This window comes from Pleurodeles waltl, chromosome 9 (assembly GCF_031143425.1).
Source record: "Pleurodeles waltl isolate 20211129_DDA chromosome 9, aPleWal1.hap1.20221129, whole genome shotgun sequence".
Lineage (NCBI taxonomy): Eukaryota > Metazoa > Chordata > Amphibia > Caudata > Salamandridae > Pleurodeles > Pleurodeles waltl.
In genome coordinates, this window is record NC_090448.1 from 1,050,154,886 (window position 1) to 1,050,180,973 (window position 26,088).

Genomic DNA, 26,088 nt, shown 5'->3' on the forward strand with positions numbered 1-26,088 from the left:
TGGCCTTAAGTGTGAAAGACCCAAGAGTGTAGTGTCTGGCCATCTCATCCACATAGCTGTTGTTAAGTCACAAAATCATAGTCACTCCTCTGTGCTGCAAATTTTACAACTGTAATTCAAGCTGGCAACCGTAAAGCTTCCTTAAAGTCCATACCATAATATCCGTTTCTCAGAGGGTAGCAACATGAAGTCACGAAACCCCTTCTGGTACCACAGCTGTCCAAAATCATGGACCACTCTAAACCGGTATTGGGTACTAGTTTAGATGGTGACTTTCAAATTGTTAGAGAAACAACAAGTTCTAGTAAGAACAGTCAGTTCAGCCACCTGTGCGGAAGTTAAAGTCCACAAATAGGAGGCTCCCACTGCACCTCCTAAGGTGCAAAGGCTGCTTTCTGAACTCTCCTTCCATCTCTTGTACAAAAGCAGGCTACGAAGAATGTTTAATTGGGCTGTTCCAGAGTGACAGCGCGAATGACTGGTCTTGGCTTGCTACACAATTCTGTAACATCCAGATAGTCATGGTTGACCTCGTCATTTTCATCAGTCACAGGCAAAAGGTAACTCTTTGGCAGGGTGGGGGCAAGAGCGCTCTACAAAGTAATGTTCTCCGCAGCAAGGATAACCTTCTCATAGCGGGTCAGCCTACTGTTTGTCATATGTTGTGTTTGATTGTGGGTGACCATCATCCTATACCGAATGGTGAAAGATAACTGTAAGGGGATAGCCCATAAGTGCGGCCACCGTCTTTGGGCAACCGTGCAGCTAGTGGAACAAGTAAGGTGGAAAAGTACGCCACAGAACGTTTAGTATTCCCATGGGTTTGTGTAAGTCCACAAAGCAAGCACTGATCTCGCTCACTGATGTACAAAATAAAATCGTTATTATGGTCTGCCATTCCTAGAGCTGGGACGTGCCAAAGACTTTCTCTCAGCTCAAGGAAAGCACTCATTCATTCGTTGTACCAAGGTAGCGGATCAGGAACATCTCAGTGTGTAAGCCTCTGTACTGGCTTTGCTACTAAGGAAAAGTTAGAAATCCACTGACAGCAGCAGCCTACCTTCCGCTCTGCTCTCTTGTTAGTGCGGGATACATTTTAATACCCTCAGTTGCATTCTCCCTCCATTCTTGTTATTCTAGATCTAACCTTGCTTCCCATCCAGCTACGAACCTTATTGGTTGTTCGGGTCTGCTAGTTGTGCTTCTCTTTCGTATGTGCGGCACACTCCCATGCATTCAAAGCCTCATTTTGGGTCCGCCTGTATGGGGTTAAATTTCATGCAAAACTAACCTCACATTTTCAGTTATTCTAAGAACAAAGGTACCATGTAAGGGGGGGTGGAGTGCAAGGACCCTTCAATCGCTGTGATCCTGTCCCACTGTTCGACCCAGATACATGTTTGTAAACCAACCTTAGCTATCATGTAATACAAGTGCATGCCCTTTAGAGGGGCCTCCTTGCCCTCACCAACATGTATTCTCAAATCATTACTAAACAAACTTCTAATTTCTTGAAAATTTAAATCTTCTCTTTGTATGGTGCAACCAAAATCAATAGACCTCAACTGAAATAGCTGATGGTTCTAGCAAACCAAAATAAAATATGCTACACTAGCTCTCAATCTGTGTGACACCACTGTACTGACAACTCAGTGTGGCACCCTCCGACGTAACAACCAACCCCAGCGTGGCGCACGCACACACCTACTGACCAATGCCAGCACAGCAACTTATTAGGGAATTTCGCACCACCTCACAGCAGCTTTCATTCAACATCAATCAGATTCCTGATAGGAAATAATTGGGGGGAAAAAAAATAACTCTTGTCTCTTCCACTAAAAGAAAATTAAAAGTTACTGATCACTGTAGGAGAAATAGGTAATAACACCGTCCTGGTGCAGTCATACAAAATATTTCTCGACCTGTGAGAAATTACCCTAACTAGTGCAGTCTACTCCTCTGAACAAAAGCATTAACTAGACCCAAATCTCCTTGAATACATCCTCACAATGGAAATGTAAAAGTTCCTATCTTTTTTGTGAGGTCAATAGGGCCTCAAGGTCTGACACCACAAACCTTAACAGCCGAGTTATAACTTAATACAACTCCATATCTATGCCAGGATATTAGACCATGATGAGTATGCTAACCAGATGTTAACTCTTTACAGCAAGCAAATTTCTCAATAGCACAACCAATAGGCATAAAACAGCGTTTCAAATCTCCACTTCAACTCCAGATCGCACCTGAACACCACATCTTGGAACACACTAGCACGTCAAAACCTTAAGCACCACAGCATTCAACACACAATCAAAAATGTATAATCCTAATGATTCGCACACTTCTAGGACACTGCAACTGCTTCAGGAACGTCTGAACAATGCCATTTTTCCAAATTGGAACATAGAACCACACGGTTTAGGCTGGGGTGGATTTGAACTGAGTTTGTGGGGCTGGGCAAAATCTAACTCTCTAACCCTCATTGAGAATCCTCTTCTGCTAGCAGAATTTGGTTGCAGCGCACATGGGCTCCACACTGTGCAGATAGTTGGTGCAAACTCAAGAACAGGCCGCACTCTAGCAAATAGACTTGTTTCAAGATGAGGCTGAGCATTACTTCAATGACCATTAAGCACATTAGGCTATACAAATATGGCAGGGCAGTAGATTTGCAACCACCATGAATGTTTACTAGTAGATTAGCAACGTTACTAATTCAAATAATTAAAATTAGTCATAAATCCTAATTCATCAGGTAAATTGTGATAGTCTGTAATTGTTATTTTAAATCGCTTTATACTAAAACCGTTTTAAAGTTGTCATTAATAAACCAGCAAATTCAGTTTCCCCTGAAGGGACAGTTCTATAATGTGCTAAGCTAAGAAGTTGAGATTGGGGGAATATGGATCCAAAAGATGCTAGCAAACGAAGCCTCTGAATCTTAGTCTGCCTTTTAGTCAGGTAAGAGTATGAATTTGCTCAGGTGTCTAACTCTTCAAACAGGAGTAAGGCATCCGGTATCTAGAGAGTGGGTAAATGGTCATCGGAATCAAATTAACTCCGCAATACATTGCTGAACAACTCTGGATAATCTGCGGCACTACCCATGGTTCTCAGGGAGCAACTACTTATCGGGACCCAGCATTTCTCGACAAGATTTCACCCTTTGTCCCAGCCATCGCACAATGGACGTTTTCAGCTGCATGGCCTTCAAGAGATATCTGGAAATAAGTATCATGATCAGCTTGTCCCAGGCACAGGTGTGGAAATTAACTATTTTCTCTCTATGGAACACGTACTGATAACATTTCTCACACAGACCAAAACATTTGCAACATTTAATTAGCTCAACTACTCTAGCTTGACTCCTGGAAAGAGATATCACAACGGACAAATTACATTTAAATGGTAACATGAGTCATTTAAACTTGGTCCTACTTTAAATAGGACCAACTTATTAGGGAAATCACTAACCATGGTCAATCTTAACGTGAAAAATCACTGTACCTATATGTAATGCTGATTTAATATACGTTAAGCAAAACGAAAAATAGTAACCGAGCATCACCACTTTGAAGTGTTTATTTTAACTGAACTCTCCTTTCTAGGGGTGCTCTCTCTTTCTTTCTCTTTTTTCCTCTTTCTCTTTCTTTCCTTCTCTCTTTCTCTCTTACTCTCTTTCTCTCTCTCTCTCTTTCTCTCTCTTACACAAAGGGTATAATTAAGGGATTTATGAGCCTGGTGTACAAAGACTGAAGTGGCAGCAAATCACACACCAACCTTTTACAATTGATTGTGATTTACTATTAGGTTGGTTCGCAGAATCACTGTTCGAGCTGAGTCTCAATTTGAGCGACCTTCTTTTTCTCGAGGTAAGTTGCAAATTGCAACTCACTGCATTTGGATGGCATCACATGGGTTGTGGCCTGCTGGGGTGTGTAAACCACCAGGTCAGTGATTGCATTTAAATAAAGTACATTTGTTTTAATAACCCATTTCCGTGAAGGAAACGGATCGAAATGTAAGAAAACAAAACACTCAATCAGAAAATGAAATGAAAATGATTTCAGTAGATTTTAAAAAGCCATTTTGCAGTTGCAAACCATGTGCTTTAGCAAATGGCAGGCTCTGGGACCCCCAAATAACTACACACATCTGGCCTTAAGAGATGTGAATTGTAACTAGTGAACTTCATGCTTTGTAACTAGTGAACTTCATGCTGTCCCCTACTTCCTGATCTTATCTCATCATATTCGTTTTTTTGTTTTTTGTTTTTTAATAATCTGCTTTCATTTGACCCCAAGCACACAACATAGTTGCCTTGGCAGCAGCACTAGGGCTTCACTGCACATAGACTTGAGTTTACAGTATATCAAGAAACTAGCATACAATAAAAAAAAATAAAAAAAAACTGGTAGTGACATACTCAGTTGTGCAACAGGTACGTTAACCTACCAAACCATCTTACTGATGTTGCAACCTGTGACCTACAGGTTGCCCACATCATAGTAACAGACACTCCACCTCCATTGGTACATGCGTTAGTACCACAGGTGTAACAATTAAGAGGTAAAGGATCTGGGGGACAGACACTCACACGCCTAGACCTAAACCATGCCACCACACGGTGGCCACTTGCAGTAATTAATGTCCTTCTATTACATGGGTGGCTGAGCTAGGGTGGGAAAATGGTGATGCAGTGATGAACATCAGCATGATGGGTGAGGAACCACCACATTGGTGGTCCTGTGGGTCTACCTGGGGAAAGCATTGCCTTTTGAAAGTCCCCAAACCCTTGGGCATTCCTGGCATGTTGCCAGATCTCAGGGGGATTTTTGAACATTCCCTAGATTCAAAACTTCTGATGTACAGCCTTAGTTCCCAGCATTACCTTTCATAGGGTGAGCAAGGATCTCTGCCTACCAAAAAAGGAATCAGCTCACTAATACTGCACAAACTCCGGGAATCTGCAAGGGAGTCCCGGGGTCCCCTTTTTATTTGGTGTGCTTGTGCATCACGAGGAAGGTAATACTCAATGGCGCCCGTACCTCCTTCCTTCCACTTTGCTAGCTGATGTAAAAAAATCAGGTAGTTATTACAACCACTATATTTTTCTGTCACAGAGGTTTGGAAGGCTAGGGTGTTGGATGAGACTGGTGTAGCACCATCTGATTGACACTTCCTTCCTTCGTATGGTAAATGGTAGCTGCATGGTGGTTGGTGGTACTTTGTTGAGGGAGGCCACTGTCACTCTACACTAATGCTGAAAATGGCAGATTTTTCACTTGCAGATTTTCTGATTTCTCAAGGTTTTTTTTGTAGAGCACATAGATACCCTCAGACATGGAGGGATTTAAATGTCGTTTTTTTCTTTTTTTTTCTTCAATACTTAGTTTTTCCTATCACTGATACATCCAACAATCCCTCAATCATTTACCATCCTAACACCCCTTATACACAGTACGCCCTGCTGATTATATCTCATACTACTGACAACATGGTGATTGCTGGGAACACTCAGGATATTCCCCTCTCTCCCCACGGTGCATTGACAGACATGCATGTTTTTTTTTAAATATTGTATTTATATAAAGTTTCTTTGATTGTATGCTGGGAATGGTATATCCTATTGTGGAATTACTTTTATTGATTGTTGTATCTTTAGGTTCAAAGATTTCAGCGATCTCGAGCCCAAAAAGTTCCAGAACAAAACTAATGGTATCACTCCCAGACGCTGGCTCTTGCTGTGCAACCCCGGACTGGCTGAGTTGATAGCAGAGGTAATCTTTTAGTAATTCCCCTTAATGTCAAAATAAGGGCTTTTAACTGCCTAGCACGTTTTTTTATTTATTCAGATGTGGCCTAAACGATATTAAACTACTTTCAAAGGTATTGGTGCTTAAGGGATATGTATATCCTGGATTAATCACATAGCTGCATATACCTTACCATATTTTTAAAGGCCCAGTAAAGGTCCCTGTTGAAAACAATATGGCTGGACATACAATATTGGACAGGAAGACAAAACCCTCAGACTTCAATATAAATATAGTATTAACAAATACTGTGTTGGAGAGGAGATTAGTTCATGTCAAGAGTGATAAGCTTTTTGCTATAAATTTACACATGTTCAAACAAGTATAAGAGTAATCGAATCTAGTGATATTACTTAAGTGATGAATTCCGGTACTAATAGTCTTAAATGAGACCATGCAGAGAAGTCAAGTAGTGTTTCAATAGGAGTTTGAAATTCAGCCAGGTTGTTGGATAATGGCATGGCTACATATAGACACTCTTGATGAAACCCATGCAGTGTAAATGGTCTCACTCCTGACATATTTTAAGTGATGTATGCTAAATAATATCACCAGCAGAAAAACCACATCTGGGTGAGGATGACTGTTCAGTAACTGTTAACTTGTAGCATGCTTCAGAGGAGCATGTGAAATGCAACAGTAACCGCATTCCAAAAGTGTAATTTCTTACCAGAAGATTAAGACCTCTGGCAGAGAGTAGTTACATGAATATTGCAGTTAGTTAGGGTGCTGCTTTTCATGTGCTGTGTTTTTTGTTTTTTTATTACCAAACTTCTCTAAAGCAGGCGTTTTCAGTGTTTGGCTGGTGAGCATAGTGATCTGCCGTAGATTTCCCCCCCCCTTTTTTATTTGTTTTTATTTTTTATTTAAATCATCTGTATTTTTTATAAAACATTTAGTCAAAGGCTGCCCATCAGAGGTGAGCTATGGTGGTTAATGCACCTTCCTTGCTACTTACAATAAGGAGACTCTCTTGGTCTGCAGTCCATGTGCAGAGGTTGTAACCTATTTTCAAAAAGGCAGCAGACTCTCTGTGGTGCCCTGACTCATCACAGGGGTGGAGATGGGAGAAATACAAAATGTAGTTGTTTGAACAGTCTTGAACAATAACCCCCTTTTTAGGTCGAGCGCAAGCACTTTGACCTGTTGTAATCCATCTGGGGGCTTTCAACCACACGCCCATCATGATCACTTGTTAATGGGCTTGCCTTTCAAAAATTCTTTATCATTGGTAAATGTTTTACGTTTGTCCCTTCTTAGGGTCGTTTTGTTGCTGCCTTGGAGACCGACCCTGCTACATAGATAATTGCACGTTTGCCCATACTTTTCACTGCATGCAAACTATTTCTCTCTCCTTTGCGCTCATGACGGCCATGGCACTTTGGATGGGCTCGCTTATGTTAACTGTTTTACTTTTAATTTTCAATGTGTGTGGCAAGAAAAGTCGAGTTAGGAATTTACAATGCTAATAGCTCCAACGCGAGCAAACGTGAGACCCATTGCATTGCAAATGCTTGTTTAGCCGGAGTCTTAAAATCTAGATTATTGTTAGAGAAGCACCTAAAAAAAGATTCATTTCATGACAGTGTAGATGCTGGAATCTCTTCTGACCTTGTGTGGACAGCAGCAGGAGCATAGTTGTGGCTTTAAACTGCTCACCTTATGCAAAACCCATAATCTACTTGACCTTCTATTTGAGGGAAGTGAACTGGTCATTCCTTCCTCTATCTGTATTCTGAAGCAGTGCATAATGGGACTGAGTATTGCAACGTCCCTGTGTGTCATATCCACAAGGCTTCCGCTTGCATTCTGTGTGCCTATTTCAAAAACACATCCCTATTCTCTTCAATCTAGAAACAAATAGACAGAACAGAATACCTGGTGATCCAACCATTTCACTTAACCCTCTCGACATGGGTACATCAGTCAGGGGTGAGAGAATTACTTATCATATTATAGAACAAGATCTCAATCTTAACTGCCTTCTTAGTTAGGTCCACTATCACCCCCACCCCCCCCCACCCCTTTTTTTTTTTACCTTACTGTATTCTGTTTGGTACCATCATCTGTTGTCCATTGACTGCCCGCTGGAGATCGCAGGCTTTGGGTTCGTTATTCTGGAAGGTTTCACTACAATGGGCTGTGCTCATGTTGAGGCCACATCCACAGTTTTCGAAAACCTGCTGCTATTGAAGTAATATGCAAGGAAATAATTCTGTAAGTGAAATGCCCTGGACATGTTTCTGCAGCAAGTACTCAACTCTGAAAAGAAAGCGAAGTTGAGAAATGTCTGAACCATTAGTGGTTTCTGGTTGCTGCTACACCCTCTGATTTAACTGTGTTTGGAAATCTTCTGGTATTTGAAAACAAGATTTGTGAGCAGAGGAACCAAGAATAGGACTCATCGGGCTTAGTATACTAACTAGTAGGCCTCACATCTCCTTCCAAATACATGCTTGAGCAAAGATGTGTGCATATTGGAGGAAACCAAACATCACTGAAAGCATTAGAATACTTTTTGGGAAAGACGAAAACCTGACGGGTTATAATTGGCCTGAGAAATTGGTTGTGTAAATACATTACACATTGTTCAGTGTTCCTCTTTGTAATGCTTCACAAGTGTTGATTTATATTTATCTTAAGCATGCGACAACTTATGACCTCCTAGAAAAAGGAAAACCATATCTAATCACTGTGATATTTTGGTAATTGCTTAATTTGAAGTGCATCTCAGTTGAAAAGCCCTAGTTCAGTTAACTTCTCATCTTCTAATGTAACAAGATGTTCGATGGCATCTGTCGCTGTAGATACGCATGTTCTGCAATAGCTCGCCATCTGGTGTTGGGCCGGAGTGTTACAAGTTGTTTTTCTTCGAAGAAGTCTTTCGAGTCACGGGACCGAGTGACTCCTCCTTTTGTCTCCATTGCGCATGGGCGTCGACTCCATCCTCGATTGTTTTTTTTCCGCCATCGGGTTCGGACGTGTTCCTGTCGCTCCGAGTTTCGGAACGGAAAATTAGCTAATTTCGGAAGATTTTCGTCGGTATTGTTGCGTTCGGGATCGGCGTACTTAGATTCCACACCGCATCGAAGATCGAAGAGCTCCGGTGCCCTTCGGGGTAGTTTTTCGATCCTCCGTCGGGGCCTGGTCGGCCCGACCGCGTGCTGAAGAACGCCGATGGAACGGACCCCGTTTCGTTTCTGCCCCAAATGCCACAATAAATACCCCTACACAGACCAACACTTGGTCTGCAACCTGTGCCTGTCACCTGAGCACAGCGAAGACACCTGCGAGGCCTGTCGTGCGTTCCGGTCCCGAAAAACACTCCGAGACCGTCGAGCCAGAAGACTTCAAATGGCGTCCGCACCGACAGCCCAACGGGAGTTCGAGGAACAGGAAGAAGAAGGTACCTTCTCGATCCAAGACTCAGACTCCGAAGGATTCGACGACACACAAACCGTGAGTAAGACGTCGAAAACCACACAAAGAAACATTTACAAGGCCCAGGGGACGCCACTGCCACCAGGCCATGGCTCCACCCATAAATTCGGTGACCGACCGTCGGCACCGAAAAAGGCCAAAACAGTGCCGAGATCGTCCGACTCCGGTCGAGACACCGGCACGCAGCCTTCTCGGGACCGAGAAAGTGCTGGAGACAAGCCTCGACACCGAGATGCCGGTGTGGACACGGCTCGACGCCGAGACAGCGGCACCGAAACAGATCGACGCCGAGAGGTTTCGGCCCCGAAAAGGAAAAAAGTCACCTCGGAGCCGAAAAAACACGCAGACAAAGTTTCAACGCCGAAACAAACTGCAAGCGACCCAGCTTCAGGCTCTTATACAGAAGAGCACTCGCTAACCTCCCAAATGCAAAAGCATAGGTTTGAGGAAGAGCTACAAGCAACTGATGTGGACCATACGCAAAAGCGTATCTTCATTCAGCAGGGGACAGGAAAAATAAGCACCCTTCCCCCCATTAGGAGAAAGAGAAGGTTGGAGTTCCAGACGGAACAAGCACCACAACCAAAAGTGGTTAAAAGAATTACACCACCACCCTCTCCTCCGCCCGTGATTACCGTTTCACCAGCACAAACTCCATCTCACTCCCCAGCTCACACCACCATGAGCCAGGGTGACCAAGATCAGGACGCATGGGACCTATACGATGCCCCAGTGTCAGATAACAGCCCGGAGGCCTACCCTACAAAGCCATCTCCACCAGAAGACAGCACCGCGTACTCTCAGGTGGTGGCCAGAGCAGCACAATTTCATAACGTAAGCCTCCACTCAGAACAGGTCGAGGATGATTTCTTGTTCAACACACTCTCCTCCACCCACAGCTCCTACCAAAGCCTGCCTATGCTCCCTGGTATGCTCTGGCACGCAAAAGACATATTTAAGGAGCCGGTCAAAAGTAGGGCAATCACGCCAAGGGTGGAAAAGAAGTTTAAGCTGCCTCCTACGGACCCGGTTTTCATCACTACACAGCTGCCACCAGACTCTGTTGTTGTAGGAGCAGCTAGGAAAAGGGCCAACTCTCACACATCTGGAGATGCACCACCCCCAGATAAAGAAAGCCGCAAGTTCGATGCAGCTGGTAAAAGAGTCGCAGCACAAGCTGCAAACCAGTGGCGCATCGCGAACTCCCAGGCACTACTTGCGCGCTATGACAGAGCCCACTGGGACGAGATGCAACATCTCATTGAACATCTGCCCAAGGACTTCCAAAATAGGGCGAAACAAGTGGTTGAGGAGGGACAGACCATCTCCAACAACCAGATACGTTCCTCCATGGACGCTGCAGATACAGCTGCACGGACAATTAATACATCTGTAACTATCAGACGGCATGCATGGCTCCGAACGTCTGGATTTAAACCAGAGATTCAACAAGCAGTTCTCAATATGCCTTTTAATGAAAAAGAACTGTTCGGTCCAGAAGTGGACACAGCGATTGAGAAACTCAAAAAAGATACGGACACTGCCAAAGCCATGGGCGCACTCTACTCCCCGCAGAGCAGAGGGAATTACAGCACATTCCGTAAAACGCCCTTTCGAGGGGGGTTTCGGGGTCAAAGCACACAAGCCAGCACCTCACAAGCAACACCGTCCAGTTACCAGGGACAGTATAGAGGAGGTTTTCGGGGACAATATAGAGGAGGGCAATTCCCTAGAAATAGAGGGAGATTTCAAAGCCCCAAAACCCCTACTACTAAACAATGACTCACATGTCACTCACCCCCTCCACACAACACCAGTGGGGGGAAGAATAGGTCATTATTACAAAGCATGGGAGGAAATCACTACAGACACTTGGGTTCTAGCAATTATCCAACATGGTTATTGCATAGAATTTCTACAATTCCCTCCAAACATACCACCAAAAGCACAAAATTTAACAACACACCATTCCAATCTCCTGGAGATAGAAGTGCAGGCACTATTGCAAAAGAATGCAATCGAATTAGTGCCAAACACACAGATAAACACAGGAGTTTACTCACTGTACTTTCTGATACCAAAGAAGGACAAAACGCTGAGACCAATCCTAGACCTCAGAGTAGTGAACACATTCATCAAATCAGACCACTTCCACATGGTCACACTACAAGAAGTATTGCCATTGCTAAAACTACACGACTACATGGCAACTTTAGACCTCAAGGATGCTTATTTCCATATACCAATACACCCATCTCACAGGAAATACCTAAGGTTTGTATTCAAAGGAATACATTACCAATTCAAGGTACTGCCTTTCGGATTAACAACCGCACCAAGAGTCTTTACCAAATGTCTAGCGGTAGTCGCTGCACACATAAGAAGGCAGCAAATACATGTGTTCCCATATTTGGACGACTGGCTAATCAAGGCCCATTCGTTCATACAGTGCTCAAATCACACAAATCAGATCATACAAACCCTCTTCAAACTCGGGTTCACCGTCAATTTCACAAAATCCAAAATTCTGCCACGCAAGGTACAACAATACCTGGGAGCCATAATAGACACATCAAAGGGAGTAGCCACTCCAAGTCCACAAAGAATTCAAAATTTCAACACCATCATACAACGCATGTATCCAACACAAAAGATACAGGCAAAGATGGTATTACAACTCCTAGGCATGATGTCATCATGCATAGCCATTGTCCCAAACGCAAGACTGCACATGAGGCCCTTACAACAATGCCTAGCATCACAGTGGTCTCAAGCACAGGGTCACCTTCTAGATCTGGTGTTAATAGACCGCCAAACTTACCTCTCGCTTCTGTGGTGGAACAACATAAATTTAAACAAGGGGCGGCCTTTCCAAGACCCAGTGCCACAATACGTAATAACAGATGCTTCCATGACAGGGTGGGGAGCACACCTCGATCAACACAGCATACAAGGACAATGGAACGTACATCAAACAAAACTGCATATCAATCACCTAGAACTTCTAGCAGTTTTTCAAGCACTAAAAGCTTTCCAACCAATAATCGTTCACAAATACATTCTCGTCAAAACAGACAACATGACAACAATGTATTATCTAAACAAGCAGGGAGGGACGCACTCCACGCAGTTAAGCCTGCTAGCACAAAAAATTTGGCATTGGGCAATTCACAACCAAATTCGCCTAATTGCACAGTTTATACCAGGGATACAAAATCAACTCGCAGACAATCTCTCTCGAGATCACCAACAGGTCCACGAATGGGAAATTCACCCCCAAATTCTGAACACTTATTTCAAACTCTGGGGAACACCTCAGATAGACTTGTTTGCGACAAGGGAGAACGCAAAATGCCAAAACTTCGCATCCAGGTACCCACACAAACAATCCCAAGGCAATGCCCTATGGATGAACTGGTCAGGGATATTTGCTTACGCTTTTCCTCCTCTCCCTCTCCTTCCTTACCTGGTAAACAAACTCAGTCAAAGCAAACTCAAACTCATATTGATAGCACCAACTTGGGCAAGGCAACCCTGGTACACAACGCTGCTAGACCTATCAGTGGTACCCTGCATCAAATTGCCCAACAGGCCAGATCTGTTGACACAGCACAACCAAAAGATCAGACACCCAGATCCAGCATCGCTGAATCTAGCAATCTGGCTCCTGAAATCCTAGAATTCGGGCACTTACAACTTACCCAAGAATGTATGGAAGTCATAAAACAAGCAAGAAGGCCATCCACCAGGCACTGCTATGCAAGTAAATGGAAGAGGTTTGTTTGCTACTGCCATAGTAATCAAATACAACCATTACACACAACTCCAGAACATGTAGTGGGTTACTTGCTTCACTTACAAAAATCTAACCTAGCTTTCTCTTCCATTAAGATTCACCTTGCAGCAATATCTGCATACCTGCAGACTACCTATTCAACTTCCCTATATAAAATACCAGTCATTAAAGCATTCATGGAGGGCCTTAGGAGAATTATACCACCAAGAACACCACCTGTTCCTTCATGGAACCTAAATGTTGTCCTAACTAGACTTATGGGTCCACCTTTTGAACCCATGCACTCCTGCAACATACAGTTCCTAACCTGGAAGGTGGCATTTCTCATCGCCATTACTTCCCTGAGAAGAGTAAGCGAGATTCAGGCGTTTACTATACAAGAACCTTTTATACAACTACACAAAAATAAAGTCGTCCTGAGGACCAATCCTAAATTTTTGCCAAAGGTTATTTCACCGTTCCATCTAAATCAAACAGTGGAACTTCCAGTGTTCTTTCCACAGCCAGATACCGTAGCTGAAAGGGCACTACATACATTAGATGTCAAAAGAGCATTAATGTATTACATTGACAGAACAAAAAACATCAGAAAGACTAAACAACTCTTTATTGCATTTCAAAAACCTCACGCAGGAAACCCAATTTCAAAACAAGGTATAGCCAGATGGATAGTTAAATGCATCCAAATCTGCTACCTTAAAGCTAAACGACAGCTGCCCATTACACCAAGGGCACACTCAACCAGAAAGAAAGGTGCTACCATGGCCTTTCTAGGAAACATCCCAATGCAAGAAATATGTAAGGCAGCCACATGGTCTACGCCTCACACATTCACCAAGCACTACTGTGTAGACGTGTTATCCGCACAACAAGCCACAGTAGGTCAAGCCGTATTAAGGACATTATTTCAGACTACTTCCACTCCTACAGGCTGATCCACCGCTTTTGGGGAAATAACTGCTTACTAGTCTATGCAGAACATGCGTATCTACAGCGACAGATGCCATCGAACTGAAAATGTCACTTACCCAGTGTACATCTGTTCGTGGCATCAGTCGCAGTAGATTCGCATGTGCCCACCCGCCTCCCCGGGAGCCTGTAGCAGTTTGGAAGTTACCTTCAATTATTTCTATATGTATCATCTCAACCTTAAATAGGTGCATACTTAGTCACTCCATTGCATGGGCACTATTACTACAATTCAACTCCTACCTCACCCTCTGCGGGGAAAAACAATCGAGGATGGAGTCGACGCCCATGCGCAATGGAGACAAAAGGAGGAGTCACTCGGTCCCGTGACTCGAAAGACTTCTTCGAAGAAAAACAACTTGTAACACTCCGGCCCAACACCAGATGGCGAGCTATTGCAGAACATGCGAATCTACTGCGACTGATGCCACGAACAGATGTACACTGGGTAAGTGACATTTTCATTATCTCTCCCCCTCCTGTCCAACCGACTCTACCTTCTGCTCAAAATTGGTGATGGAGACACTGGTTTTACATTTAAAAGATACGACCTTGAGAGGAGACGGAAGGTTTGCTGAGAGGGGATATTCCAGGTCTGTTCTAAAGGTCACATCACACATGGAAATAGGGCAGTTGCAATGCTTGGGTAATACTTTGTTTAGTAGTTCTTGCAGCCATCCGAACCTAAACCCATATCTTGGTCTTGTGACATAGCTCGATGTACACAGTTCTGTAGTTGCACATGTCATAATCTGAAATAGATACTTTTAGCGTAGTGTATACAACTCCTCCTGATGAAACCCCCGCAGGTTGTTATTAGTTGTGGCGGGAAAGATGAAGACAGTTGCTATTTCTGATTACAGTGCCTTTTTTTTTTTTTTTTTTTTGAGCAATACTTCATGACATTTGTTGGGTAGTACTCACACACTCTGAATTGCTTTTTTATCTTTAAAGAAAATTGGAGAAGACTATGTGAAAGATCTGAGTAAGCTGGTTAATCTAAAGAAGTTTGTCAACGATGATGTGTTCATCAGGGAAGTGTCGAAGGTGAAGGAGGTAAGAGTATGAAGCTAGTCATGGTGGTTGGAGAGAGAGAGAGAGTGTGTGTGTGTGGAGGGGTGGCTAGTTCCCCTACGGTTCATCCATTAACATTGTACTACTTTGCTCCCACTAGGAGAACAAGGTAAAGTTTGCACAATACCTGGAAAAGGAATACAAAGTAAAGATCAATCCGGCCTCCATGTTTGATGTGCATGTGAAAAGAATCCATGAGTACAAGCGTCAACTCTTAAACTGCCTTCATGTTGTTACCATGTACAACCGTAAGTGGCTTTCAGCCAACTCTTTTGGCGTATGTCACCATAGCATTGGGGAAGGGGACAATATCACATCCTGTTGAAACTGTGGTGGCTACTTCCTTATGATGCAAAGGGTGGAGGAAAGTGGGGGAGAAGGCTTTGTATAATGATTCGAAGAGGATAGTGTACTTCTGTTAACAATCACTTCAAAACATATTTGCATAATAAGAAGCCGATCTTGCATGACACATCCCAATACTTACCTGCCTAGCATGTATTTCAAATTTGTTTTCGGGATCATTATGGCTTCCTTTGGTAAGGACTAATAAAATGGATTTCCATTGAGGACTGAATCGGAACTGGTACAGTAGAATCATTATTTTTGTATTTATTTTTTTCCTGGCACCTAAATGTAGTTTTACAGCATATTTTTGGGGCTGTCCTGTTACACGCAAGATATTTCCAATACATTGCAGAAAATCTTGTTTCTCTGGAGGTGTTAAAAAGAGCAATAAGGAAAATCTTGCTACACTGCAGCATTAGCGCAGCTGTGCATTTGTATCCCAACGAGAACCCTTTTCGATAATAAAGAGCCTGGTATGGTGATGAATACCTCTTTTTCTACTCGAAGGTTAATGCATACAATTCAGTCTCCAAATGTTTCAGCTGTAAGGTGCTCTATAACAGATTGCTCAGAAGACTCCCACGGATTGAACAAACCCTGCATAATGAGCAGGGAAAGGTCATGTGGCCCATACAGTTTTGTCTGGTAACTTGAATGGATCAAATGTTTTGGGGCAACAAAGATCTGCTCTTACAAATGGTTATCTCTGTTGTTTCAGGTATCAAGAAAGATCCTTTAAAACCATTTGTACCAAGGACTGTGATCATTGGAGGCAAAGTAAGTTTCTTTTTCTCAGTGATGTCAAGAATAATAGTAATCAGAGCACACAAGGGGTTCCAAAGAGAATGTTCAGTTTACTGTTTGTTACTGAAACCAACAATTATACAACCTTCACAGTCAAAAGGATACGCCTTATAAATCACTAAGTCAACATCCAAAAATCTAACAATTTTGCAATTTAACTGCAGATCATGTGGATTGAAACATGCTACTACAGCTGCCCTACAAGTCCGAACACCTCTGTCATTAAAAGTACAGTTCAAGAGCCTTCACCAGAGGTCATACAGACGTGGGCAGACACAAATTATATAGATAAGATCTTCCTTGTGATGTTTACACTGTCTGCATAGCACGGAGCTTAAGTTCCAACATATTGGAATGTTGGCCATAGTTGGTAAATTTCCCAGACACATTGTCAATAACTGGAGTTTCATTCAAGGTGAGTATGGTATAGAGAGATACGCAGCCGGGGCTAGTTTGACATAATGCTGAAAGATCATCCATGCATGGGAGCGGGCACTTAACTTAGTTTTATCTTCAGGAAAAGACAAAAGATGGTGGCCTTGTTGGCACCCCTTTTGAGTGAATCATATGGGGGTGCGCTTCCCACAGCTCCTGCAGATGCAATTGACCGATGGAGGACAGAAAATATTTATTATAGTACAGGGAGTGCAGAATTATTAGGCAAGTTGTATTTTTGAGGATTAATTTTATTATTGAACAACAACCATGTTCTCAATGAACCCAAAAAACTCATTAATATCAAAACTGATTATTTTTGGAAGTAGTTTTTAGTTTGTTTTTAGTTTTAGCTATGTTAGGGGGATATCTGTGTGTGCAGGTGACTATCACTGTGCATAATTATTAGGCAACTTAACAAAAAAAAAAATATACCCATTTCAATTATTTTTCATTACCAGTGAAACCAATATAACATCTCAACATTCACAAATATACATTTCTGACATTCAAAAACAAAACAAAAACAAATCAGTGACCAATATAGCCACCTTTCTTTGCAAGGACACTCAAAAGCCTGCCATCCATGGATTCTGTCAGTGTTTTGATCTGTTCACCATCAACATTGCGTGCAGCAGCAACCACAGCCTCCCAGACACTGTTCAGAGAGGTGTACTGTTTTCCCTCCTTGTAAATCTCACATTTGATGATGGACCACAGGTTCTCAATGGGGTTCAGATCAGGTGAACAAGGAGGCCATGTCATTAGATTTCCTTCTTTTATACCCTTTCTTGCCAGCCACGCTGTGGAGTACTTGGACGCGTGTGATGGAGCATTGTCCTGCATGAAAATCATGTTTTTCTTGAAGGATGCAGACTTCTTCCTGTACCACTGCTTGAAGAAGGTGTCTTCCAGGAACTGGCAGTAGGACTGGGAGTTGAGCTTGACTCCATCCTCAACCCGAAAAGGCCCCACAAGCTCATCTTTGATGATACCAGCCCAAACCAGTACTCCACCTCCACCTTGCTGGCGTCTGAGTCGGACTGGAGCTCTCTGCCCTTTACCAATCCAGCCACGGGCCCATCCATCTGGCCCATCAAGACTCACTCTCATTTCATCAGTCCATAAAACCTTAGAAAAATCAGTCTTGAGATATTTCTTGGCCCAGTCTTGACGTTTCAGCTTGTGTGTCTTGTTCAGTGGTGGTCGTCTTTCAGCCTTTCTTACCTTGGCCATGTCTCTGAGTATTGCACACCTTGTGCTTTTGGGCACTCCAGTGATGTTGCAGCTCTGAAATATGGCCAAACTGGTGGCAAGTGGCATCGTGGCAGCTGCACGCTTGACTTTTCTCAGTTCATGGGCAGTTATTTTGCGCCTTGGTTTTTCCACACGCTTCTTGCGACCCTGTTGACTATTTTGAATGAAACGCTTGATTGTTCGATGATCACGCTTCAGAAGCTTGGCAATTTTAAGAGTGCTGCATCCCTCTGCAAGATATCTCACTATTTTTGACTTTTCTGAGCCTGTCAAGTCCTTCTTTTGACCCATTTTGCCAAAGGAAAGGAAGTTGCCTAATAATTATGCACACCTGATATAGGGTGTTGATGTCATTAGACCACACCCCTTCTCATTACAGAGATGCACATCACCTAATATGCTTAATTGGTAGTAGGCTTTCGAGCCTATACAGCTTGGAGTAAGACAACATGCATAAAGAGGATGATGTGGTCAAAATACTCATTTGCCTAATAATTCTGCACTCCCTGTATGATTGTCGGTCAGTTTGCAAAGCAACCAGAGGTGCACTATTTAATTTATCAACTGAGACTGATTTTGTACTAGGTCTTAACCGCCTCAACTTTTTGCTGCCAGATCTTGTCTAATTAGCCTAAATTCTAGGCAGAGCTGCGCTGAAGAGGCAGATTGTGGTAATTTGAACACTCGCCTATAGACATTAAGCTGGATTTTGTCTATGTGTTGCTTCCAAGCCGCACATTGCCCCTCTGGCATAGGTGATTGAGGGGAGCATCGTGGAGGAAATTACCTTTGGCAGTGGATGAAACAAGGTACTATCTAACCGTTTTGCCAAAAAGGACAAAGCATAAATTAGAGCTGTGGCTTTTTTCTCAACGTATTATTTCTGCTGAAGTAAAGTACCTCGAGCGTCTAGGTATATTCCCAGATATATAAGGTTACACTGGTTCCAGCAAAACATTGTTTAAGGCCATCTTAATAGGGGCATCTACCGAGGGCTGATCAGCATTATTTTTGATTTTATCACATTAATTTCTTGTTGGTTGGAGTTGACCTAATTAGCCAATATATTTAAAGATCTTTGGAGGCCCACCTTCGTATGACTGAACAAGACCAGATTGTCTGCATATAATAGCTGGGTTACTGGAAGCACTCCCAAGCAGGTAGGATGCAGATTTGCCATGTCCAAGGCTGGGGAGAGGTCCGCCATAAATAGATTAAATAAATGGGGGGCCAGCACATAGTCTTGTTTCAAGCCTAAAAGTGTGGAGCTTTTGCTTGATAGCCTTGTGCCATCTTCAATTTGTATTTGCCCCCAGGTGTCAGAGTATAATAAAATTATATGGTATAGAGAAAGTAGCACCTTGGACCAAAAGACTGCTTCTTCCTTAAGAATGGGTTGTGGTAATCCATTTGGATTACCCCCTTCTCGGCGGGCCTTATTGAGAACTTTGTGTATGGTAACAGGAGCCAAACTAGCATCACCGGCCTCTTCATTGGTATCCGTTCTTTGGGATTTGTTTTCCCCAGAGTTACTGGTCGCGATGTTGCTGGAATACTGAGTTTCACTGGTTTGATGACTTATTGTGAAGGTTGCCTTGTGGTAATTCTCCCAGACATTCTCTGCAATGTTTGAAATAATAATCAGGTTTCCTCTGATATTCAGGTGATTAATAATTTCCCAGAATTTTCTGAGATTTTTTCTCCTTGGCAGCATATATTATCTTTGACCAGAAAAGTCGTTCTTCAGCTTTTTCCTTCCATATTTGCCTTTTATATTCTTTTTTGGAACTCCTCAATGGTTCCCAAAGGTGAAGATTGCCTGGATACTCCTTCAGACACCTTGCCTACCTCTCTTGGTCCTTTTTGAGACGGTTACTTTAATTTTGAGTGGCGAACAGGGGGCAGCTTAATTTCGGAGGGAATAGTGTATTGCTTGTTAAGTGCGATGTAGTGGATAAAGTTTTCTTCGCTCACTGCTGGTAGACTGGCTTGATCTGATCCCTAGAGCTAAGTAAATCTCATGCCTGCTCATGCCGTGTCTCTCCTCCACCCGACTTATGACAAGAACTGTCGGCTTGTGGCCTAATGGTGAATTTGTTTTTGCTGTAAGGCTGTGTGAATTTTAGGATGCTTGCAAGAGTTTCGGAAGGACCGATAGTTTATCGATGATGGGGCTGCAGTATCTTTGCACCTGAGCCGGCGTTTGAACTGCTCGGGCTCCTACAATTAATGAAGTTAATGTCTCAGTTTCTTGATTAATGCCTGCAATGTGTTCGGCCATTAGATTCATGATGTCTGTCTGTGCTTCCAGCTTATCGTACTTGAAGTTCAAGACTTCAATAGATGATTGTAACGTTAATAAACTGTCCCACCAATACTGTGTACTGGATGTTTGAGTGAATACTTGATTGGGGGGGGCTCTGTGTTGATTTTTTCAGTACACCGCAAAGGGGAGGAGGTTTGTATAAGGTTATTTTGGTGCACATCTTCAGAACCCACCCTTACTGACTGCTGTTATGCGGAGGACACAAAGAGCTTCTCAAGGGAGCGTTCTCCACTGCCCCTTGCATAAAGTTTGCTGAGATGTAATTTTTATCCTCCTTCTCCGGGGGTTTGTACTGCGTCACATCTGCCCTGCGACTCTGATGCTGGTGATTGAGTCGTACCACCTAGCCCAAACCTCACTGTTCTGTGGGGGGGGGGGGGGGGGACTTGGATGATTGAGAGCCTTCAATAATAATTGTTTTAACTTCCAAAGCTTAAATCAGGTCAGCATTGCTTGAGAACGAAAGTGAGCAAGACCATGATGCGTCCGTGAGGTTAATGCCTTGTAGTAGGTGCTGGAGTATGGTGAATAATTGTGGAGTCAGAAGCGGGACCAAGAACTGGAAGTGAGCCGGCAGTGTCTTTGCTCGATGGTGAAGATGACCTATGAGCTAGTGCGGCAACTTCCAGAGAAATTTTTGTAGGCTTGTCATTGGCAATTTACGCCAAAGTACCAGGAAGAGGATGATGTGACGTAAACTCCGGTTTTGCTACAGAAGGATTTCTAGTTGTCAGAACTTATTGGGCCGCATTGTGCTCCTTGCGGGCCGCTGTACTGTTCATTTTAAATGCATGATGGGGCATGGAAGGCCTGAGGCATCATCCAGTTTTGCATATGTTACTGCCATTTGATCTTTCAGGAAGGAAAGGATTGACTTTCCGGAGCGCAAAGGAGCTATCCTTGTTAAAGAAATCTCCACCAGGCTGCTATTGCTGGATTTTACTTGCTTGCCAGCTATTGGTAAGTGCATCAAAGTTGGTCTCTTCTGCTCTTTGTTTGGTACTGGCTCTAGCAATTTTCCAGATCTCCTTTTTCCTGGATCACCACACGTTGCAGCTTCTGCCGAATCCTTCTTGGATTGCTGAATCTCCCACCTGTTTTGTATTTCGTGTTTAAATTGCGCGCTCCCTGCTGGGAAGCCTTTTAGACCATGGGCATGAGGATCAAAAAAAAGGAGAGGGGAGTACCCCTGATCGCAAGCCGCACCTGGACATAGCCTGGCCTATTCTGTAGTAAGCGGGCTCAACCTACTTATAGGTGGCTTAATGCCAACAGTACCCTTACAGAACCGCCTCAAATGCCCTTGGTATAATCAACACAGAAATTAATGATTGGAATTAAACACTTCAATCTGCTTTGAAAGAAATCAGTTGCAGGTTACATGTAAAGCTTAGTACTTATGCTCGCTAGATCAGTTCACAAGCTGACACTGGGATCCCGGACTGGCACTTGGCTATGGGTGTTAGGGCATGCAGTTACTGCAAGTCAGTGAGCTGGAAAATAACCAGATAAGACTGTGGTGACCAAAATAGTGCCGAACGGAACAAAGCAGTGTAAAATTTTACCTTTAAATGTAATTAGTCTTTCTGGACAACTCCATATGGCCATGACATGATCATGGTACGATGGATATCCCACTTGAGGTGCATGAAACTTCTGGCAGTTTTGTATAGCGCATTTGCCATACCTAGCTGAGCCCGATGAGCGTTCGCGGCGTCCCCTGCAGAACTGGTCAATGACTGGGCTGACACCAGGCTAAAGAAAAGTATGGTCCCTTCAAGCTTTTGCGTGTAGCCTCCGTGTATCCCCCGAGGGACAATTATTTTCACCTACCGACCACAGTGACTGCAGCTGCCAGATGAATGTTTAGGGGTTCAGGCTTTTGGTAGCTCCATTTCCCACTGCTCGATACCCCACACAGTTGAAGCGTAACAAGCTTGGCCCGCTCACACTCGCTTGGTTGGTGGTTGGCTCTTCCCTCGTGCTCCTGAACGAGACAGCTTCTGCCAGTCACAGAAAACCTGCTTGACTGTCTAGTTGGAAATTATTGAGAGAATGTGTCTGATAAGTGAAACCTCTCTTGCTTGGAAAACGACAACAGTACAAAATGACAAAGGGACCAGAGACCAATGATTAGTAAACTATAACCAGGATGACCTAATTTTTCCAAAGGTTCTGGGGGTGCCGGGCTCATGCTGGTCTAATATAGAGTGTTACTTTTTTGCTTTGTTTATTGGTCTTGAGGATCCCTATTTATATTTAAATTGCTTATTATTCAAGAGGTGCCTTTTTTTTTTTTTTTTTTTTTTTTTAAACGACATGCAAATACTCTCTCATGGCAAGCTAGCTTTTTAAAATGGGTGTTTTAGTAATTGGATTCCACTACTCTAGCCAGTAGGCCACTATTACTGAGTTTGACAAGTATGTTTTCTTTTCTGGCAGACGTGGAAGTCCAGTGCTTAAATATGGAGCCATCATTAGAGATAGATACACTTATTCATAGTAATTCTGCCTTGTGTAATCACTTCTGGGCAATATTCCAAAATAGATCAATCCAGTTATCACATAGCCAGGCACATAGCCAGCATATATGAGGGGTTAGCATGTAAGGGGTCACATCAGTTGCATTCCAGAGACTGGCAAATGGGCCAGTAACATAGCTTAGCCGGTGAAAGATGAAGTCTGTAATTAGTTAAGGGTTGTTGCATCTTTAGTTTTGCATGGGTTGTAACTCTGTGTGGCTGCAGATAAAGATTGCAATAACATTCCGGTTCAATTTCCACCCAGTTCTATTTATCATTGGGATTTTTTTGATAAAATAGTATTTCCTTAATTTGCACTTTTAAATATGCATTTATTGGCAGCATTACTTCTGTGCACTGTGGGTTGACTGAGAACGGAAGTGAGCATGATCAAAACTTGAGATATTTAAAGAATTACTTTTATTAATGAACACTATAGTCACGTCTTACAAAAGTGAAACGCATTAAAATCCATCATGTCACTGCAGCCTGAGTACTACGAGCCTCCTTGCAAACAGCCAATGTTATTGGTAATATTGGGAAACTGTGAATGCCAGAGAGAAGTATATATAGTTTCCTATAACCTTCTAGTCCGCCATAGCTGTGAAGACACATTGGAATGTTGGAGCTCTGGGCTTTTAGCAACCATTAGAAGACTGGAGCTACTCCATTGTCTCAAATTGAGTGCTCAACAGTCCAATGTTCTAATATAGCTAAAAGGCATAAGCGCGCTTGCCTTTAGCAATAAAAGAGTACAAGTGTGAGATCCTGCAGGGTTTCAATAACCGATTCGACTGAAGGGAAGGTGGGACACTAACGTGTGCCCAATGAGATAAAGGCAAAATTAGTTGCCGTTGATGGCTGAGCTGAGTGGGGTTAGGAAGAGGCACAACAGTGATGTTGGTGAACTAGAGCTTGGGGCACATGTTGTGTAGAGACCCCCCCCCTGCATGCTTTCATTTACCTCCGGACAGTTCTGTTGCAAGGTATGCAGACCATCAGACAGACCTGAACACAACACAGTTCTGAGTGGGAGAAGATACTGCAGGGTTCAAGAGGGGACTAGCTGGGACTGTTGGGCTAAGAACATGAAGGTAGTAGATCACTTAGTGACTGCCGCTCATAGTACATGATTGTTATGGTTGCAGACCCTACCCTAGGAAGCACAGGTATCCAGGCGATGTGACTGCAGGTGCAGATCCTCTGTGTCAGGTGGCTGTTGGCAAGGCACACATTACGGTCACTTTGGGGAGAACCTTGAAAGGGAAGGCAAACAAACTGGCCCAGTGTGTTCTGTTGCATGAAAGAGCTGTGGCTGTGTGAAGTCCATAGGGGCATGGCAAGTCATACAGAATATCCCCGTACCCACACTACAAGAATACTGTTCACGCGGCCAGGATGATTGTTCAAGCATGTGATGTAGCAGTTCTGAATTGTCACTGGTTTGACACGATTGCCGTTATGCTCAGGGAGCAATGGTGAAGGACCTTCTGAGAAACTGCAACAGACTATGGTGGACCAATTCACAGAGCTGGTGTGTGGCTATTGGATGTCCGTCCATGGCTTCACCTCTGAATGAAGACCTAGCAGATGATTAAAAAGCACTGTAACATTCCTTCAAAGAAGTTGTGAAGATGCTAGGCAACACCACGGTTTCACTGGATATGTAATCGAAACCATAGCTATCAAGTTTAAACTGGTGAGAACAAATCTGAAAAAGTGGTGGAAAGGGTGACATGTGGAAAACACAACAGCAACAATAGTAAGAACTGTATTGAAACTCAAAGTAGAGGTCAAGAAACTGCAAGGGTTAACAGGAGGCTGGAAGTGAGGGGTGAGGTGCAACATCTACACGGCAGCTCTCACAGAATGAGTATTGGGACATTGTAACCCATTCTTCTAAAAAGAGCTTCATACAAACTCCTTAAAATCAAAAAGGCTTTCACTTTACTTTTCTTTGGTTCAAAGTTCGAGAGAGATGGTGTTCTTTTGAAATTGAAAATACTACATAAAAGCAGGTCATATCTGGATCCTGATCAAGCATATATATTGTTAGGCAAACTTTAGGGTGAGCAGTGAGCACAAGAATACTCTGGCGTCTGCAGAGAGAGACAAAAACTATTTGAAGTCCGCCTCAGAAAATCCAAAACTAATGCTAACTGGGAACAAAATACTTGGATCATAATGCAGGATGTTGGGATCTTGGCATTGACCAGCATTAGAATGCAGAGTGGGGTCGCTATGCAGCCTATGCCAATAGGGACATGAGGTACGCCGTTGAAGACCTATACAAGCTAGGCTTTTCCTCATTCCATTGGTGTTCTTGCGTTTTCCTGCTGTTCTTGCCTTTCAGAGACCACAACCTAGAAAGCAGAAATGCAGGTACACAAGCCGGCCCTACCACATGCATTTTCAACCAAAGAGCGACACTGAAAATTTAAAGCAAAGTGGTGTGAGCAACACTGGTACTTGGTCAACCCAGGCATAACTTCCTGATCAGTGGGTTCAATACTCTGTACTTAGTTGGTACTTCCTAAGTTTAGGTTGAGTTGACTTGTCGGGGATTGGCATACCAGCTGACACTCAGGTGGTCATTATGACCCCGGCGGGTGGCGATAATGTTGCGGTAGTACCGCCAACAGGCTGGCGATACTTACTGCTACATTATGACCGTGGAGGACCCACAACGGTAATGCTGCCTGCAGCCTGGCGGTCCCGGCGGTTGTAATCTGCCAGGGCAGCGCTGCAAGCTTCCCTGGGGATTACATGTCCCCATCCACCACCCTGTCCATGGCGGTAAACACCGCCATGGAAAGGCTGGCGGTATTGGAGACTTGATCGGGGTACCTGGGGGCCCCTGCAGTGCCCATGGACTGGGCATGGCATGGGCACTGCAGGGTCCCCATGCACAGCCCCATCATGCATTCCACTGCCTGAATTACAGGGAGTGGAATGCGTGACGGGTGCTGCTGCACCCTACGCACCTCAACATTGCCGCCAGCTTGATTACGAGCCGGCTTCAATGTTGTGGTGACTTTTCCGCTGGGCCAGTGGAAATGTCATAATAGGGAGCCAAACATACCACCAGCACTGTCGGTATGTTGACGCCCCCGGCTTCGGTGGTCTTTTAACAAGACTGCCAAAGTCGCAATGAGAGCCTCAGTTCTTGATATGCTGTCTGGGGCCACGTGGGCTATCGACTGGCCAAGGGTCGGTGTTTGGGAAGGTGAAGGACTTGTTAGGTTAAAATGGTAGGAATTAATCCTGCAGACTAGTAATGGAGAGAACATTTCCAAG

At 43.6% G+C, this 26,088-nt stretch overlaps 1 protein-coding gene across 1 annotated transcript in view; it reads left to right on the forward strand.

The window, feature by feature from the left end:
- Nucleotides 1-26,088, forward strand: part of PYGL (glycogen phosphorylase L) — a 141,523-nt gene that overhangs the window by 95,524 nt on the left and 19,911 nt on the right. Inside the window, exons 13-16 of the mRNA XM_069208675.1 lie at nucleotides 5,669-5,783; nucleotides 14,980-15,081; nucleotides 15,200-15,347; nucleotides 16,166-16,224. Of these exons, the coding sequence (XP_069064776.1) occupies nucleotides 5,669-5,783; nucleotides 14,980-15,081; nucleotides 15,200-15,347; nucleotides 16,166-16,224 (424 nt within the window). The remainder of the gene's footprint in view (nucleotides 1-5,668; nucleotides 5,784-14,979; nucleotides 15,082-15,199; nucleotides 15,348-16,165; nucleotides 16,225-26,088) is intronic.